The 20,824-nt window shown below is 42.8% G+C and overlaps 1 protein-coding gene across 1 annotated transcript in view; it reads right to left on the reverse strand.

Annotated features, from left to right (window-relative positions):
* Window positions 1-14,362, reverse strand: part of LOC103744635 (carcinoembryonic antigen-related cell adhesion molecule 1-like) — a 29,042-nt gene extending 14,680 nt beyond the window's left edge. The window contains 6 exon segments of the mRNA XM_029570078.1: window positions 1,031-1,300; window positions 2,731-2,766; window positions 2,769-2,967; window positions 3,681-3,883; window positions 6,692-7,051; window positions 14,299-14,362. Of these exon segments, the coding sequence (XP_029425938.1) occupies window positions 1,031-1,300; window positions 2,731-2,766; window positions 2,769-2,967; window positions 3,681-3,883; window positions 6,692-7,051; window positions 14,299-14,362 (1,132 nt within the window).
* Window positions 14,363-20,824: the final 6,462 nt, after the last annotated feature.

Consider the following 20,824-nt stretch of genomic DNA (forward strand, 5'->3'; position numbering starts at 1 on the left):
TTGTTGAACTCTTCTACAGGATTGGTGGAGTTTGGTGGGGACATATTGTTTTGGCTTTCCATTTTATTATTCTTTTGTTGTGATTTTGGCATGTGAATTTCTTTTGTTGTTTATGATTCTGGTATGAGAATTAAGTTGAAGTATGCTTCTGTTTATATTATCTGTGTGCCTAGATCCTTTCTTTATTGGTTATGTAAAGATGGTTGATAGAGGGTTCAGGTTCTGGTTCCAGTCAGGTACACTCAGGCTTCCCTCACCACGTGGAGACAGGATCTGGGCACTCTCAGACAATCCACCCTTTCAGGCTGTCTGCTAGGATTTCAGCCTTAGCCCACCAAAGCCAGATCTGCCCTGGGGCCTTGGGGATCACGGAGCTCATGAAATCCCTGGTAGGGGGATGGGTATGGCTCAATCAGGGGAAGCTCACCACCACATGGAGGCAGGATGGGGGCTCTCAGGCAGTCCCCTGCATTCTCAGCCCCTCTGCCAGAAGGAGGCCAGAGGGAAGCCAGAACTCTGCACTCTCTGGCCATCTGCTGAGACCTGAGCCGCTACACGGATGGAGGTTGGAACCCACCCCTATGCAGCATTTGTGTTGCCTATTGGAAATAATGTAAAGGTGATTTAAGAGAATGGTAGGGTATGCACAGCTATATGCAAATAATGTGCCATTTTTAATAGGATGCCCAGAGTGTCCACAGATTTGGGTATCTGTGGGGATCTTGGAACCAAGTCTCTGTGGATTTTGAAGGCTGATTTGGAGCCTAAGTGCTTAACCGCTTCACATTTCTGTTCACTGTATTGATGTCTTGTTTTTGTGACAGTTTCACTATGTAACACAGGGCTGACCTTTACAGCTGTTCCCTTTGCCCCATGTTTTATTCTCGCATTACATGTGCTCATCAACATGTTGGCCATATTTGTGACTAAACTGATATTTTTCTCTTGTAATTTTTATCTATTTTACACATCATTGATAAAGAAATCCCCCACTCTACATTTGGAAAAGAGGAAAGGTACTCACTGTTCACTGCCAGGGGCACTGGGTGACTTTTCTTGGAACTGACTGGGTTGGAGACGTCACACTGATAGTCCCCGGCATCCTCCATCTTGACAGGGTTTATGCTGAGCCTGCTGTTGTTCTGAGACAGCGTCATCCTCTCTGTAAACTGCAGATTCTGCTTGTTGAAGATCCACTGGGTGGAGACTCCAGGGTCACTGGAGTGACAAGTGAAGACCACAGAGCCCTTTTCTTTGACGGTGGTGTTGGTGGCTTCGATGGAGGGCTGTGTCACTGGCCCTATGTCAAACAAAGGAGGGAACCAACTGAGAGTAGCTCTTCCTCAGAGATCTCAGGCAGCTCTCAGGACCCACAGTGTAAGGTGTCAGGTGGCCCAGAGCCTCTGCAAGGTCACATGTCTGGTTCAGGATACAATCCATAAGGGAAGAGCTGCATCTTACTCTGACCCAGAATGACCCTGACCCAGGACATCTTTGTAGATTCCACAGCAGAACCTCTCCTCAGCCTTTGTAGCAGGAACCTCACCGGCTGCAGTATTTTTCCCATTGACTTTTGTGCAAACTCTTTCTAGTATTTTTTGTGAGTATGATCAGGCCCCTCCATTATAAAGTATCTTTCTGCTTCTTTGTCATTAAATAATTTGTCATGGAATCATGATGGCCCAGCCACCTTAACTTATTAAAGCCTAGATTTTGGGATTGGGAGAAATCCCAAACCAAAGAATTTCTATCTGCAGAGGAACTGTATTTCCAAGCCCATGGATTAAATATCTCATTAACAGAATTTGAAGAGCTGAATGGTCATAGTGTTAGCAGTAGCCGGTGCTCTAGTCCTCACTGCAGATATCTTTTGGTACTTCCTTTCTTCTCTGCTCCACACAGAGGCTCCGCAGTTAAGCTCCTTGTTCTCCAAGTGACCGTCCCTCTCTGTTCTCTGTGGCCATCACTAGTGCAGCTGTCCGCAGCCTCACACCGCTGGGTCTGCAGTGTCAGGTCTTAATTCACAGACATCTCCCCTGAGATTCACGTTTCTCACTTCCCTACTCCTGACCCCAGCAATGCTCTGATGTCCACCAAACAAACAAACAACAAACAAACAAACAGACAAACAAACAAACAAACAAAAAACCTCTAAGGACTAAACATAATAGCTACATCAGATAAGTAGTAACATTTTTCAATCCCGATTCTGGAAAGGCCTCCTGGACATGTTCTCTACCCTATGCTACAGACCCCAATGGAGTCGGAGCAGAGCCGGATACCCAGAGAGACAGGAGCAGAGCTGGGAGCAGAGCTCTGAGTTGCTTGTCCCCATCTGTGGAATTTTCTCTTCTCATTTGGAGAAAAAGGGATGTGAGCGTGTTTCAGAGCCCTAGTTGTTCCATAGATGGGAAGGCATTAGTTAATGACAGAAATCTATTTGACCTTGAGGGCCACCTCCATCTCCCTAGAAAGTCCCTCCCACTACCTGAGGCTTTTCAGGGCTGAGAAAACCCTCCTCACATTCCAGGCCCATCTCTGGTCAGTCAGGAGAAACCAGAAATGCAAGAAAGAAAGAGGAGACTCAGGAATGGGGCAGGAAGCTGAGAGGAAGATTGAACCCACGACGTTACCCATGACCACAGGCTGGGAATTAACTTCCGCATCTTTTCAGAAAACTGAAAGACTCCACCACAAAGCTTGATGCTTATATTTCAGGGATTCATTAACCAAGGACTTTAATTTTCTTGGCTGAGGTGCTCAGTGGCCAGTGGAGGAGTTAAAGATGAGGCAGATATAGGATGTGCTATTATTGGCAGTGATGTCAGGGATAAAGAACTCGAGGACGGCCGGAGCTTCCCGGGAATAAGGCAGGTGGGTTGGAATATGTGTGGCAGCAGAGGCTGAAGTTTGTCCCTGGGTGGAAATATGATTTTCAGTGGGATGCAATGGGGACATTTGGGCTAACTGAAGCAAACAGAACAAAGCCACATATGATGTTACCAGAGAGAAGAGGAAGCTCCTGCTCTGTAAAGGCCATGGTATCCCTCTGAATTGTGCCACAACCTCAGTTACATAGGTTCCAGCCAGGACTTGAGATATAGCTCACTTGAAGAGTACTTGCCTAGCATGTACATGACCCTAGATTGCATAACTTGCATAACACACAGACACTAAAATGCCCCAATTCCATGCTTATGTTTTTACCGAGCTTGAGTCCTGAGCTGTCCCCTGTTTCTCCATCAGGGATGATAAGGCTGAGCCTCTCCAGACAGACAAACTCCCTCCACCCTGGTATTAGCTCCACCTGGGCCTGGAAGGCTGTGCTTAAGCTAAGACAAGATACAATGGTTAGCCTAGGTGTCCATGTTGGTGGGTCTGTGTCATGAGCCCAAGAGGGACTGAGTGGCCTGGTTCTAGTCTTGTGTATTAGGCATTGCAGCCATGAAGAAGTAGAAGTTACTCACAGACAACATTCAGAGTGACTGGGTCACTTAGGCTGGCACTCACTGGATTCCAGTCCTACTGTATCATTCTCATGACACTGAGTAAAGTGAGAGTCCTGTTGCTCTTGGACAGCCCCAAGCTGCCATCATCTGAGAGGCTCTGTCCATTTACCCACCACAGGAAGGTTATGTTCTGAATCTTGGGTTCATATTTTAAGGCTACAGAGTCCTCACCTTCCAGGGATTTGGAGTTGTTGCTTGTGGTAACAGTGCTATGCAGAGAGCAGAGAGAAGGTTGCCCTTTGTGGTGCTTTTGAGGACCATATACTGATCTGGGATGTAGGCAGATGTTTTCAAATGCAGATCCACCTGAGAGAAGGTAGGGAGCAGGAACTCGACTGGAAGTCTGGCCCAATAGGCAAGTACGTTCGACAGATCTGGGATAAGAATTTGTGATACTTTCTTCCAAATGGGAAAATTGTTAATAAAACTCAGGATCTAAGACTAGTTCCTAAAAGGAATATTTCCCTAGAAGGCATGATAAGGTCTTAGACCAAGATCTAAGTGCCACAGGGTCATATTATGGTCAAAGGCAGATGCCAAAGTTGGTATCAAGCAAGTGTCTCCAGAGCAGAGACCTGTGAATGTTTCTGAAGGCAGAACTGGTTACTTCAGTGTGAAGTTACTCTACTGCGTAAGAGGAGCTTGGTGTGTTTGCCAGGCCTTTAATCCCAGCACTCAGGAGGCAGAGGCAGGAGGCTCTCTGTGAGTTGACAACCAGCCTGGTCTACATAGAGAGTTCTAGACTGGGTGGAGCTACATAGTGATATGCTGACTAAAACAAAAAAGAATGGGGGGGAAGAATCCCAAATCTGTAGTAGTCTTATGTATCCAGGGTGCTGTCATGCGAGCACATTTAGAAGTCTAAGAAGTCAGGCAAAGTGGGACAGAGCCCTGACAGGCCTATGGGATGCTGTCCTCCATTTCTTCGGACCCCAGAAAAAAAGTGAATTTTATCAAATCCTCTCAAATTGTCATATTGGGCAGTGGACATGATTTGATCATGACTAGGGCATGTCATTGTGTGACAGGACCTGCCTTGTGACAATTGGAGACACGGGTGTTTGTAACTGTTAGCCCATCAGACAGCCCTGGTTTGGTCTTCTTCCCCTTAGGTAAGGTCCATGGAACCACTGAGGAGGGGGAGTCCAGGCAGGAAGGAGATGGAGTCACAAGTGAAATGGAGGAGGGAGGCAGGGCTTTGGGGCTGGCAGCCCTGTCCTTCTGCCTTTACCTCCTGGGCACTCAGCCTAGAGAGTAGGAGGAAATGCTTCTCCCTGTCTCTTGGCTTATTCTGCAAGTCTGCACTGAAGAAGTAAAGAGCCCTAGACAAGGAACACTTGGAGCTCCTTCACTGAGAGGAACTTTGACATATGACAGAGCCTCAGAGGAGTGGCTGTTTCTGCTGTTTCTGTGCCCTCTGCTAATGCTTATTTGGAAGCGTCTGACACCAGTTGTTTATGAGAAAAGAACACGACAGGCAGAAAGATTCATGTCATAAAAGAAAGGGAGCAGCAAGCTCACCAAGGCATTATAGAGCTACTTGGAAAGAGAGTGATGCAGGAGATGAAGGGCAGAGAAGAACCAGAAAAAGCCAGAACTGTCCACCACAGTAACAACGGGGGTTAAAGCAACTTCAAGACCCCAGGGACTTGGACACAAATGGTGGCCTCAGAACTAAATCGTTGTCAGCCTGAGAACACGCCCATATTTCAGCAGCTCCAGGTTCCTCAGGTAACTTATGAGAATGTGATAGAAGGATTGAACAAAAGGTCCAACTTCCAGGAAGGATAGGGAATAGATGAGGCTAGACCTCCTAGGACTCTACATGGTGTTTCCAACTTATCCAACAAGATCAGTGATCCACCTGTCCTATTACTCAGTTCTTTCTTCCTTCATCACAGAAGTATTAGAAGTTGACCCACCGTTCCCTTTGCTGGTGGCAGACTCTAGTGGGCGGAAGCAAAGTTCTCTCCTATTTATCCTCCAGTAGGAATGACACCAGCATACCAGGAAACATGATTTCAAGTCCAGAGAGAGATGGCATGGTTTGGAAAAGTTTGGAATTCTGCTGAGGCAGGTAGGCAGTTTCGTTCTAACATAAAAACCATTTGTCCATTTGCTTTCATTTCCAGAATCAGAGACCTCTGTCTGAGCTGCCAACGCTTAAAAATTAAAGTATCTTAACCTGTAACTTTTCTCTAGTCCATGGACACCTAATAAAACCTCAGTGGTCGAGAGTTTAGGGTTGTAGCTATAGACAGACATCTTGTGGTCTGGATCTGCCACCCATGGTCTCTGTGAATCTGATTCAGCCACTGGATTTCCTGTGTCTCCATTTCCCTATAATTGGATATACGGTAAATGACAATTTCCATGTCTATAAGTTAACTTTAAATACTAACAGGGACCTGCTTTTAGGCATAGGATCGGCCCAACTCAGCATCTATTACTATTTGCCTACAAGAGAGAATTCCCTGGGATGTCTGCCTAAAAACACAGAGAGGCCTGGTGTACCCCCAACGTCTACTCCTCCCCTTGGGGACACTTCCCTCCCTGTGGAGCCTCATAAACCTCTCAGAGAACTTGCTAATGGCCCAGGCACCTGTCCACTTGGGTTCTCCATGGTGAGATTCAAGAGAAGGAGATGCCTGAGTGATCTAGACTAGATGTGACTCTCATGACACTGTACTGGCTGATTCCACAGGCTACAAGACTCAGACAGCTAATAAATCATTGTTCTCTGACATCTCTAACAGGAGGTCAAATCCAACCCTGACTCCAAGCTCCCTCAGTGTCACCCAGAGAGAGTCTGCAACAGGGATCTAGATCCAGGGCTTTCTGGTACTCGCTATGAAAAGCCATGGTTTCCTCAGCCAGATTCTGCCTGAATCTCAAAGGCTCTTTCTCAGATTCATGTTCATGGGGAGTGTCCCAAGAGTATGGTCTGAGGCTGATCCCGCTGTTTGAGTTACCCCAGCTCATGTCCTCCTTGATACAGGGTGTATTCATATAAGGATCTATTGCAGTTTGACTGCAGTGTGTATGTCCAGCAGTTCATGCTCAAACTTCAATATGGGGACCCAATATAGAGGGAGGTAGGCATAGTCCAGGCCTTGCAACCCTCTGTGTGTGAAGAGGGATTAACCGGACCCAGTGCCCACACATCATAGGGAATGACTTACGGTGTACATGAATCTGCACAGATGCCTCTTCAAAAGTAAAGTCTTCAGCTACAGTCTGTATCACATAGACTCCTGTGTCCTTCTGGGTCATGTTCAGGAGCAACAGGGATCCATTATAGAATACTGTCTTTTTTCCAACGAAGCCGGGTCCTATGTGCCATGTACGACTGCGCATTTCATATAGTACAATTTCATGGTTGTTGATCACACTTTCACTCTTGCACCAGCGAAAGCCTAGAGAATTCTTTGACATATTACGGGCAAGTAGAAGAATGTTCTTCCCTTCAGCAATATGAGGTGGCACTGAGTCAATAGTGAGTTGAACAGTGGGAGGAACGTTCCAGAAAGTTAAAAGTGAGGCTAGGAGGGAAGAAAGAGAAAACTGTCAATACTGGGACCTGTCAAATACCTGTATTTAGCATAAACTTGGTATCTGAGTGGGTCTATTCATCCCTCAGTCTTGGGGTATGAGTGTGTGTGTATGTGTCTGTCTGTCTGTCTGTCTGTCTGTGTCTGTGTGTCTGTGTGTCTGTGTGTCTATGCCTATCTCTTACATGGTGAAAGTCAGCATCATTACAACCCTCAACTTGTCCATATCTCTATATGGAACGTTCTTCTCAGGTGTCTACGCTGCTCACTTCTTGGCTTGTACTGCCCTAACATCCCCACTGACATTCAGAATGCTTTCTGTGTGTAAGGATATGGGGGGAGGCTTTCCTTTACTGTCTCCTCTAGAGACCCCACATCTTCACATTCTGACCTGTCGCATCTCTCTTCCTTCTGAGGATCTTGTCAACCTTGCCCTCCCACACACACCTTTAGCCATTTTACTAAAGGGCTACTTTGCCCACTAGAACTAAAGCTTTGTGAGGAGAGGGTGTAGTCCAAACTTTGTTAAAATCCTGCTGCCTGGAACAGGCTTGGGTACCTGTAATGCATGAATGAGTGTCCCAGGGCTCCACATATCTAGGGGGCTATTTAAGAAACTCTCAGGTTTAATGTTTAATGATCTATTTTGATTTTTATCGGAGAGTCAGTCTTCAGGATATAGTGGCCAGAACTGATTAGCTTGCCGTAGGGAACACTAGCGCTTTAAGATCCCAAGTAAAACCCTGAAGCTGAAGAACTGAAGGTGTCACTAATTATATCTTCAATGACTGTGGAGCGTTTGGAATGTTGCAAGTCCAAAGGCTATTCACAATTTAGCTTGGGCTCTCTTCAGCCCCCTAAATAGTTACTTTCTTGCCCACGTCTCTATCAGACCTAGCATCCTTTGACAAACAGGTAAAAAAAATATCCTGTAGAACAGACCCCAGTTTCCACCATGGAAAGGTCTAAGAATGCTGCCAGGCAGCATCCAAGGCCCAAAACTAAGCTGTCCCCAGTTCGCTGTAACTCCCCTGTCTGGTGCCTCCCTCAGTGCATTTGAAAAGTGCCTTGGTTCAGGGCTTTGCCCGTTCTGCTACTACTAGAACTTCATGAGATTGTTACCATGTTGGAATACGTATTTTTGGGTGAGCTAAATCTGTGTTCCAAGGTTTTTATCAAGGCTTAGCTACATGTAAAATAATGTTTGCTAAACATCTTTGTGTTAAATTTCCTTTTCACATCAAAGATTACAGGAGTTATAATTCCAACAAGCAGTTGCATTGAAAATATTGGTTGTAAATCTACTTTATGCACGGTTATGTGTGTATACACAGTCCACATGTGCTTATTTTTTAATATAATTTACTTAGTAACACATTTATGAGTAAGCACTCATATAAACTGGAGTTGTTAAATTGGCAGAGCTTCCTGTTTAAAAATATTAAGGAAAAAATTCCCAACTCTAACCATTTCAACAGATGGTAAATAAACTTGACTAAATAAACTTGACCACAGTATGCTAATTAATGAGACAAAAAATAATGGCAAATAATGAAGCAAGTAGAGGTGGCTAATGTTCCCAGATCTTTCTTTGAGAGAATGAACATAAGTTTTTAAGTTTAAGTTGAAAAAAAAAAACCTTTCTTAAAAAAAGACAAGCTATAGAAAATTATACAGTGACTCATCTCTGTGCTTTCAGTTTTAAAGAAAGGAAAACATAGTCTAAGTAAAACCTTTTAAATGATTAACATCTACAAAGGTAATCAGGTGGCTCAGAATGTATAAAAGGGATTGGAGAGATGGCTCAGCAGTTGAGAGCACTGGATGCTTTTATAAAGGATCTGGATTTGGTTCCCAGCACCCACATGGCAGCTAACAACCTTAACTCCAGTTCCAGTTGATCCAATGCCCTCTTCTGGCCTCTAAGGGCATTAAACGCACAGGTGCACTTGCATGCATGCAGGCAAAACACTCATATATATATAAAATAAAAATAAATCAAAACTATTTTTAAAAGGTAGGAACGTATAAAAATGTAAAAATTTATCCTGCTTTGTATGCCTCATGAACCCTAATATAAGTAAAAATGAAAACAATTTCAAAGTACCTGTTATAATGAATTAAATCTTTAACAAATACTTTGTATTGTGATTTAAGAAAACAAGACTAGGGGCTGGAGAGATGGCTCAGCAGTTAAGAACACTGACTCTTCTTGCAGAAGAACAGTTCTTCTGTTCGAATCCCAGCACCCACATGGCAGCTAACAACTGTCTGTAACTCCAGTTCCAGGGGATCCAACAGCCTCTTCTGTCCTCCACAAGCATTGCACAACACAGGCACACTTACCCGCATGCTGGCAATACACACATACACATAAAATAAAAATAATAAAATAAATAAAATATTAAAAAACTTACAAGACTATTAATGTGGTTTACCTATATTTACAACTGTTCAATAATTTAAAAAATTAAGATACCATATGCATGTTTTCTATGTTTTTAGATACAGCCTTCTGGGTTTTCATTTATACTTATTAAAAATGTTTAACAACAATAATGATAAAAATTAAGCTATCAGGTTAAAAAAGAGATAAGAAGTTATAGGTATGAGATATATTTTTGGTAAAAGAAGATTTAGAAATGCTTTTGGATGACAAAGACTTTGTATGATAAGATAAAAATTACCCCAGAGTGGAAGTGGGAGGATAATGTTGGAAGATTAAAGCACACTGCAGCAAGATTACAGCAAGCAGACATGGCCATAACTACATTGCTCCTAATACAAAGGGCTGGTCGTGGTGGTGCATATCTTTAATATCAGCACTTTAGAGGGAGAGGCAGGTGAGCTCTAGACCAGCCTGGTCTACAAAGTGAGCTCCAGGCTAGGCAGGGATCCACAGTGAGACTCTGTCTCATACAAAAAAAAAAAAAGCCAAGAACAACAACAAGCAACACATCAACAACAACAAAATGTTAAGGTCAGGCTGGAAAGATGGCTCATTACGGTTAAGATCATACATTCTTCTTCCAGAGGACCTTAGTTTGATTCTAGTACCACATCAAGTGACTAACAACAACCTATAATTCCTGCTCTAAGGAATTTAACATCTCTGGCCTCTGTGGGTTCCAGTACTCATGTGCACAAAGACAGGATCACACACACACCACATACATACATATACACGGTGGTCAAAGCATAGAGAATGAGAGTCTGCAGAGGGTGGGTCCCTGGACAGGACTCTTATATTAAACCTCACCACCCAGGGCTCAGGGACCATTGTGGAAGAGGGGGTAGACACATGGTAAGAGCCAGAGGAGGAGGTGCATGACCATATGGAAACAGAGTTTTACAGGCTCCTGGGACCTTGCTCATATGAACCTACAGCAATAGTGTTAGTGTGCACAAGACCCATGCAAACTCAAGCAGATGAAAACCCAGCACAGAACTGTGGAAATGGATAGCAGGCCCCAATCTTAGCCAAAGAACTTTCGGCAGCTGATTACTGCTGGGTGAGGGAGAGTTGATATTCTTTAAGGGAGTAACTCTAGATAGGCTGACTAGTTCCCAGTGGATGAACTTGCATTGAGGGACAACTGGGTACACTAACTTGACTGGATAGGTCTTAACACAAATGACAGCATGCATGAAATCCAGTGAGAGGGGCCTATGGGTGGTTGCGGATGGGGGCGGGTGGATATAAAGATGGTTAAGATACTTTGTATGAAATACACAAAAATTCAATAAAAATTATACAAAATATACGTATGACTAAAAATAAAATCTTTAAAAAAAAATTAAGGTCAAGCTAGGCATGGTGGTACACGCCTTTAATCCCAGCATTTGGGAGGGATTTTTGTGAGGCAGGCAGATCTTTGTGAGTTTGAGGCCAATGTGGTCTACATAACAAGTTCCAGGCCAGCTGGGGCTATAGGGAGATCCTGTCTCAAAAAAAAAAAACAAAACCAAATGCCTGGAAAGCAAACAAAAATTAAGGTCAAATTTCAATACCTTGAGGTAAGATTAATGCTTGATTCTCTGTTTATAACAATAAGGTTTTCTTAACTATTGATCTATTCTTAATAATGTTTATAGAAATCTTCTTAGAAAAACAAGGACTTTCAAATATCATAACTAAAAATTTCAGAATTAGTTTCAGAGTCTTCCTTGGGGTTGGACAGATGGCTCAGCAGTTAAGAGCACTGACTGCTCTTGCAGAAGACCTGGGTTCGATTCCCAGCACCCACATGGCAGCTACAAACCATCCTTAACTCCAGTTCAGGGGATCTGAAGCCCTCTTCTGACCTCTGTGGCATTGCATGACACGAGTGCACTCACATACATGCAGGCAATACACTCATACACATAAAAAAATTAAAAAACAAAACAAAACAAAATTGATATATGGTCTCATCAATTGAAAGCAAAACAAAAGATATCACATCAAAGACTCCATTCTGACCAAAGGAAAAAGACTATATTCACATACTTGTAACCCACACCCATGCTGTAAACCCAAAGAAGATCAACTTTTAGATTCACATGTAAAACATGTGCCAACTTCATCTGAAAACACATCCATGTGGACTTCAAAAATGGTGGCTGATACCAGTGTTCCCTCACCTGGCCAACTGAGTACGCCAAGCAATTGAACATTTCTCTCACTTTTCATGTTTTTTAAACTCTTTATGATTTGATATTTTAAAACTATTTCTGGCATTTAATGTCTCACTTGGTATATTCCTAAATGATAAAATAATGTTGATCTTGGTCTTAATGAAGTTATAAGTGAGGATTTTATTTAGTTTTTTTAATCATGGTTTTTCCTTATCATTTTGCTTATCCAGAGCCCCTACCTTACTCAAACCTAGTTTCCATGTTTAAAAGATCCAAGTGCTCTGTGAATTTTTTCCTCATTATTCTGCATAATGTGGATTTTAAAAATCTAAGTTTTAAATTTAGAAAATAACACACCCTGCCAGTTTTTCCAAATTCTTACAACTAAAATAAAGGCATATTTCCATGTTAGAAACTTTAACTCCATTTACTCTAGTTAGACATGCTCAAAAATTTGAGATAATTCTTCTTATCCAAATTATACAGAAGACACAAATCTAATAACAATAACATCTGTGATGTTTTATACCTCATGTGTTTCTTGATTAAATGAGTCTTAAGGTGTCATGTGTAGCACTGTTACCTGGGATTAAAAGATTAATCAGACAATATTTATAATTTATTAATAAATGACAATACTGCTGCAATGCCTTCTAGATTTCAATTTCCACTTTTAACCATTAAAATTAAGATTTGGTCATGCCTAGAGGACCTATAAAATTCTGCTTTCTAACATGATAGGCCTGATCTTTTCTTTCTATTTCTGATAATGATATTTGATGCACAAACCAAGACACTCTTGCTAAAAGGAAGTTTAAAGAAATGCTACATGGTTATGTAATTTCTTCTATAACATGGCTTTCCATTTACTTTTACAAACCAAACATGGTATAATACCACTGTAATAAAACAGATCAAGTCAGTATCCGGAGATATGAGTTAATAATAATTTAGAGATTACCAATTTTTCCTTAAAATTAGAGGTAGTCAGTCTGCATGAGGTTATAGCTATAAGATCAAGTTGGGCAAAAGAAAGACCAAAATTAAAAGGTAATGGACTTGTCTCAGTATTTCAAATATAAATAAGATAGTTCACACTGTACAAATAACTGTAAATAAAGAAGAAAACATATGGTCAAGCTAGGGGCTTTAATATGTAAATTTTGGTAGCTTAAAATGTGTATTTACTTCATCTGTTAGCTTTACTCCACTAGGTCAACCAGTATTCCTGATTGATTTAAAGTATAATAATCTTATTACATGTTATATCTAAATGTTATATCAGATACAGAGAGGGGAAAGTCAGATCTGGATCATGATGGTTAATAGTTTTGATATGATTAGAAGTTTCTTCCTTACTGGCTTTGCCAGATGCTCTTCTCTCCCGAGACCACTCTTCCTGCCCACTACTCAGCCTCATCTACGTCAGATCCTAGGAAGCATTTCCTAATGACTTGGGACACTGATAATATTTAATAAGTAAAATTTGCCCCCATGTACATAAAATGTGATGTTTGGCCAACAGGAGGAAATGTGAATGGACATTCCCAGAAAACAAACAAAAATCTGCGTCTTTAACTGAACTGTCTGTAATTCTGATTAACTGATTATAACTTCAATGATTGTGGAAAGCTTGGAATGTTGCAGGTTTAGAACCTAATTGCAATTTATCTTGGGGTATCTTCAGCCCCCTGAATAGCTAGCTATTGCCTCGCTAACCTCTGTGTCAGACACAGCATCCTGTGACAAACAGATTTTTAAAAACCCTTTGGGACAGGCCCCTAGTTTCCACCAATCAAAGAGCTAGGAATGCTGTCAGAGAGCATCGAAGAACTGTAGGGAAATTCTCCTTATGTTGCTCTAACCCACCTTTCTGATGCCTCCACTGAAGTATTTGAAAAATACCTTGATTTATGACCTTTGTTCTGTCACTATTTAAATTTCATGAGAGTAAGACTTGGTGGCACATGCCTTTATACCATGCGTTTAAAGGATTAATCCTAGCATTCCAGAGGCAGAGGCAGGCAGATCTCTGTGAGATCGAGGCCAGCCTGGTGTATATAGGGTGTTCCAGGCCATCTGGGCTACAGGGAGACCTTGTCTCAAAAAAGACCAAAAAGGGGACTACAGAGATGGCTCAGCTGTTAAGAGCACTGACTGCTCTTAACAACTGTCCATTACTCCAGTTCCAGGGGATCCAACATCTTCTGGCCTCTACAGGCACTGCACGACATGGGTGCACTTACATACATGCAAGCAATACAGTCATACACATAAAATAAAAATAAAATATTTTTTAAAAAAGACAAAAAAAGAAAAATCCAAAAACAAAAAAAACCATGAAATTGTCACCACATTTGCAACATAAATCTGTGTTCCCAGGCCATACACACTCATATGTGGCTCTAGAATAATCTATTGATTATCCCCTTAGAGGTGAAAGCCATGGTTTTATATCAACAACAGAGAGCTTCCTGTTGCAGAGCCTGTGTCCCTGGAGTCCTCTCCTATCGGGCTCTAAACAGAAGCCCTATGTTCCCTCTCAGGCTTTTTCCTACACTGAAGACCCAGCCCATCTCTGAGTTTCCCGCATCCTATCCACTCCCAGAGAACGGTCTCACCTCTGAGCAGGAGTCCAAGCCAGGGGACATGCCATATGCAGAGAGGGACTGAGGGAGGCTCCATGGTCTTTGCTGTCTGATCTGTCCTGCTAAGTAGAGGAGAAGTTCAGCTCTGGTGCTGCTGCAGAGCCCCACAGCTCTGGTGTCAGTTCCTATTGCCCTTCCTCCCATAACTGAGCTTCCTCACAGACAGCACCTCCCAGAGTCACATAGGCTGGGGGTGGGATCTGGGTTCCTGACACCGTGCTGTCCCTCCCCCTCTCAGTGCCTGCCACTCATCTCTCTCTACCTTGTTTTCTGTTTATTGGTTCATTCCTTCACAACATACTTTGAGTAGCAAGGCTATTTGGGTGCCCTTCTTTTGAGAGAATAACAGCTCACCCAGGGGCTAACTTCTGCAGTGTCCTGGCCTTGGGTCTGAGCATCAAAATGGGTGCTCCTGTGCTCCCTGTACCTAAAAGTATGTTTCCTCTTATGGCTGAGCTGAGCTGAGCTGAGCACTCAGTCTTCCTTGTGTTTTGAGTTTTTTTCTGTTGCTGCTGTTGTTGTTGCTTGTTTTGTTTTGTGTTTTGAGACAGGGTCTCCCTGTAGTGCCAACTGGCTGGAACTTGACATGCAGACCAGGGTGGCCTCAATTTCACAGAGATGCTGCTGCCTCTGCCCTCCTGCTGGGATTAAAGCATGTGCTACCACACCTAGCCCGTCCCCGTATTCTTAATGTGCTGGAAAGGTAGGATTTACACCCAGCAAGAATGGGAGAGAGATGTCTCTTGGAATTGGAAAACAATCAGCTGAGTGATGACTAGGGATGGGGACAGATCCATTATCACTGGTGTGACCAGTCAGGTGTCTGATCCAGGACAGAGGCTCAGGAGCAGTTGCCTCAGGAGTTTCATGTCCTGGGTATGCAGGAGGAGGTGCTTCCATTTCATTTTTAAAAAACTTATTCATGGGCCTGGAGAGATGGCTCAGTGGTTAAGAGCACTTCCTGCTCCTCCAGAGACTGGGTTCAGCTCCCAGCACCCACATGACTGCTGACAACCGCCTGTAACTCCAGTTCCAGGGGCTCCAACTCCCTCTTCCAGCCTCCGTCGGTACTATATGCATGTGATGCGTTTACATACATCCAGGCAGAACACTCATGTATGTAAAATAAAAATGAATAGATCTTTAAAAACACCTCATTTACCCTTATAAAGTACTTTTGATAAAAGTATGATTCTGTATCCATTTACAAAAAGAAGTTTAATCTTTTATCACAAATACTTTCAGAGCTTTAAAGATATTCATTTTCACATTTAAATGTTTTTAATAGTATCAAAAGACTCCTTGTCCTGTGTTTAGCCTCTCAAAACATACCTTTGAGGTAGATCTGTTCTGAATTCTTGTCTTTTTCCCTTTCTTGTCAGATGTGAGTGGTTTTATGTTCTGTCTCCTCCTCCTCCTCCTCCTCCTCATCCTCATCCTCATCCTCATCCTCCTCTCCCTCCTCCTCTTCTCCCTCCTCCTCTTCCTCCTCTGCCCCCCCCTTCCCCTCTGTCTTCTTCCTCAAATAACAAATTATTAGATCAGGGTCATTTCTTTTTGGACCCTTTGATTATCTGCTCAGATTAAATCTGCTCTTGTTTGAATTTCACAGTCGATGCTGTGTTTATTCATCCAGGAGACAAGCTGACCTCATTCTACTGTTTAACACAGGCAGGTAAGTTTGGGATAAGGGTTTGTGCATGACTGTGCGCATAATAATAAGCAAGAGAGGAACTCCAATCCTTTTCTTTACAGACAAATTTTAATCTTTTGTTGCCACAAAATAACATTGAGGATTTCCATCTTGAACCACAGAAAGCCAACATTTTGTCCCACATACCGTGTTCTTGAAACGGGGATGGTTTTGAACCTGACACTTCCATGTAATAAGATCTTCCTATGTCTTTTCCCATGTTTCTATCCTTTTAACACACATCTGGCAGTACACAGCTGGATGTGGACCCACAGTGTGCCTGGCAATATGTCATCCAACTGGCTCTAGTCTGGCTTTGGGATCCTGAAATTATTGAAGAAACTAAGGTGCTTCTTGAAGAGTTCCTGTCTCATGATCGCTGTTCCTGGTTTACTGAGACAAAGGCTTCCAGACTGGGGGACGGCAGCAAATGCCACCTATGCACACTGGGGGCCACCAAGCACGGCAGCTGAACACTTCACCTGTGTGCCTCGCTGCGTCTGTGGTGTCACGCTTCACTCTGTCAGTCTTTCAGTTTGGAATGGAGTCTGTTTGTTGTTCTCCTGACTTCTCTTTCAGTCTATCACATGGAAGCAGTATTCAATCAGTCTAGAAATAGTATTAGAGGCTGAAAAGGAAAAGACAGTGATCCCAGAGGGTCTCTGAGTCCTCTGTACATGGCTGTGTACTCCTCTTTCTCAATCGTTTCTTGGATAATTTGTGACATTTTCCAAGAATCTGGGCAGATAGTCTTGTGTCATATATGAATTACTCATGGAAAGTGGGATCTATGAACCTGTGGGAGATGGGAGGAAAGAAGTGAGACAAGAAATCCTTTTAGAGGAAGGTAACATGGAAGATTGTCAGGGGAAAACAAACTATAAAGACTTTAGCATTCATTCCAAACCATAAAAATTACAATGCAACTGTAAAAGTTTTGTTGAAAACACCATCTGTGGGTCAGATTCAGGAGGGATGTGGCTAGGAGGGTAAAGGAGAGGTCACTTGGAAGGATGAAGCTGCTGGGCTAGCAGGCCTGGAAAGCTGAAAGGATTCTTACACTTGTGACTGGGCTTACTCAACCTCTTGGTGGTGATGAGCTTCAATAGATTCATGTTACAATATGAAATAGCCAACAAGCATGCTGTATGTACATAGTACATGCCTCCCAGGCAGTGTGCTCACCACCTTATGATCTTACTTGGTCCTCACAATGGCAGATGGTTCTTTGATTCACCTCATTTACAGAGGAGGGAACTAAGATGTAGCCATTTCCTGGGCATTGGTAGTGTGAGCCTTTAAATCCCAGCACTTGGGAGGCAGAGGCAGGTGAATCTCTGTGAAATTGAGGCCAGCTGGGTTTACATAGCAAGTTCCAGGCCAGCTGTGGCTACAGGGACACTCTGTCTCAAAAAAAAAAGAAAAAAAACGCCAAAAAATTAAATACAGTCCTTTGTCTAGGGCCTTGCAGTTTGTATGCTTAAGCCAGACTTTGAAGTTGGGCTGCCTGGGGGACATAACTTCTCAATAGCTCTACATAGTTCAGTAATTCTGTGCTTGTTTGCTATTCTTTGAAGTAGGATGGATAGGATGCAGCTTGGGTGCAGAGAATGTGGGACCTCCCATTGACAGCAGGAAGGCTATGGGAAGTGACGAGGTAGGACTTTGACTTTGGCAAGAATGGCCCTCGTATAGGTGCATCGAGCTATCTGGGCTCTAATTGAGTTCTCTAAATCTAACCATGTGCTTGCTGAAATCAGAATTTCCAAACACTGATGTTTGACACCTTCTCATCTGGCCAGCTGGTCAGGCAAGGCAGTGAATTTGGCTTCTCCAGTCACCCCAGTTGGGGGCAGCCTTATCCCTGTGTGAAATCGGGATGTGGTCTATGTTCTTTTCCTCTCTGGGCTCTGGCAGGGCTGCTGTCGGGGACCAAAGGTGGGTGAAATCCAGCAGGCGCTCTGGGCATCTTGAGGCTGAGTCCTGCTCACATTTTCCTCTTACTCTTCACTTCCTTCTCTCTGATTTTGTTTATTTAGATGCTCTGTCTTTTGCTTTGGGTTAATTTGGCTAAAGGTTTGTCCATTTTATTAATGTCTTCTTTGAACCAACTCTTCGATTCATTGATCCTTTGTATTGTTTTCTTTGCTTTTAGCTCATTAACTTTGGGCTTAATTAAAAACTTATTAGCATTGTCTTTAAAAAAAAATATCATGAGAGCCAGGCATGGTGGTACATACCTTTAGTCCCAGCACTCAGGAGGCAGAGGCAGTCAGATTTCTGTGAGTTTGAGGCCAGCCTGGTCTACATAGTGAGTTCCAGGCTAACTGGGGCTACAGGGAGGCCCTGTCTCAAAAAAGACCAAAAGAACCAAGTGGCACACGTCTTTAATCCCAACACTAGGGAGGCAGGGGCAGGCAGATCTCTGTGAGTTCAAGGCCAACCTGGTCTACATAGTGAGTTCCAGGACAGCTGGGGCTACAGGAAATAATACTCAAAAATTATAGTAGGCATAGAGAATTGTGAATTTATATTTTAAAATAGATTATATAGTTTTGGTTTGAGAGTTATATCAGTTTCATTATTAAAGTACTATTAAAAGCATCTTTGATGAGTGGTGACTGGGATATTTGTCTGTAAATATAATGATACATATTTTGCATATAGTAAGAATTAGTCTAGGAATGTGACAGTCTTGAGGTTTTCTCTAAGATCTAAGACCTCTCCAACCATGTGTATTTGGTTATGTTTACAGCACCACACTTGAGTTTCCTCCTGTTGAGTGGGCTTCTAGTCCAATTAGGTAGCTGTTGATTGCCTCCAAGATAAAAGTGCCACTACTGTACCAATGTCATGCTGTGCTGGCCATTGATGTGGTTATTTGGTCTTGAAGTTGGTGTTGGACTATCTATTGATATTTTCCCTTGGCACCTTCATAAGCATTCTCCAAAGCTATGAGAGCCGCCTTCAGGGGAGCTGACCTTCAGGTCAGCTGCAGCTCTATTGCTCCAAATCCTGTGTCCGAAGTACGCTCTGTCTTTAGCAGTACGGTCTTAATGTTCAAGTTCTGGGAGGCCATCGAGGTAATTTGGGGAGTCTCTTGGACCACCCTGGCCAACAAGTCAAAGGAAGGTTTCTCCTGTCTGGCACTGTTTCTTGTTATGTAGCCTTTGGGTATAAACATGGACTCATGTAGAGATAATGTATGTATAATTTGTCAATAGGTTGTTGGACTAATATGAGTCCCTCTTTTTTAAAAACTAGCTAGGCATTATTTATCTCCCCTCTCTCTCTCTTTCTCTCTCTATCTAACTCTTCTGCCATGATTTTCCCATTTATAGTGTCCCCATTTTCCCCATTTCTCCCTTGACAATTCCAGTCTCCCATGGTCCCACCTCTTTTGAGCTCCTTCTTTCCCTTTATCCCCAAGTTTCCTTGTATAACCCTCCCCCCTCCTATTTAAATAACCCCATCTTTATCCATTTTTCCCTTAGTAACACCTGTCTCCTACTGTTCTTCTCTCTCAGGTTCTTTCTATCTCCTTACCTCCCTGGTTCCTTTTCATTATTCTGGTTCCTGTAGTTATGTCTGGATACATACTCACTTTAAAGGATTTGGTGCTAGGATACACCTATGAAGGAGACCATAGGTCATTTGTTTTTCTGAGTCTGTGTTAGTCCACTTAGTACAACTGTTTCCCGTTCCATTCATTTACGTGCACATTTCATGATTTCATCTTTCTTTACCACAGAGTAGAACTCCATTATGTAAATGTACCACATTCTCGTTATCCACTTGTAAGTTGAGGGACACTTAAGTTGTTTCCATCTCTTAGCCATTGTGAAAAGAACAGCAGCAAACATGGATGTACAAGTGTCTCTGCGATAGGATGAGTCCTTTGGGTATACACCAAGGAGTGGTATAACTGGATCAAATGGTATCATTTTTAGTTTTTAAGAGTTCTCCACACTGCTTTCCATAGGGGTTGCACGAGTTTGCAAATCCCATCAGCAATGGATGAGTGTTCCCCTTTCCCTACATCCCCTCCAACATTTGGTATCATTTGTTCTTTGGATGTTAACAAGTCTGTCTGGGGTAAGATGAAATCTTAAAGGTGGTTTTAATTTGCATTTCCCTAATTACTAACAATGTTGAACATGTTTCTTAGCCATCTTTATTTCTTCTTCTGAGAACTCTGTTCAGATCCAAGTACCACAACTGATCATACATGGACATTGTCTATGAATTGCCTAGGTCTAAGTGACACATCTACAATGCAACCTCCTCATCTAAGGCTCATGGAACATAAGACATAGGGTAAAGAAGAGGACACTAATGAATCTCTCAGTTCTCATTAATGAAGCTCCCTCCTGAGGGGAGGGCCAGGAACACAAAAGGTCACAAATGGCCAAAGCATAGAGATCAAGAGTCTGCTGAATGCTCGTCCTTAGATTGGACTCCTCTTTTAAACTTCACCCACCCAAGGCTCAGGGACCATCATAGAAGAGGGGGCAGAAAGATTGTAAGAGCCAGGGAGGAGGTGCATGGACCTTATAGAAACAGAGTCCTACAAGCTCCTGGGAACCTGCCCATATGATTCTATGACAATGGTGTCCCATGAAAACTCAAGTAGACAAAAACCCAGCATAGAACTGGGAAAATGAACAGCAAACCCCAATCTTATCTGAAGAAATATTGGCAAGTTATTACTGCTAGGTGAAGAAGAGCTATGGGAGGGTGCCAGTGGGGAAAGGGGTATAAAGATGATCAAGATTGATTGAGATGTTTAGTATGAAATACACAAAA

The sequence above is a fragment of the Nannospalax galili genome, unplaced genomic scaffold (assembly GCF_000622305.1).
Source record: "Nannospalax galili isolate Female #2095 unplaced genomic scaffold, S.galili_v1.0 scaffold1623, whole genome shotgun sequence".
Classification (NCBI taxonomy): Eukaryota; Metazoa; Chordata; class Mammalia; order Rodentia; family Spalacidae; genus Nannospalax; species Nannospalax galili.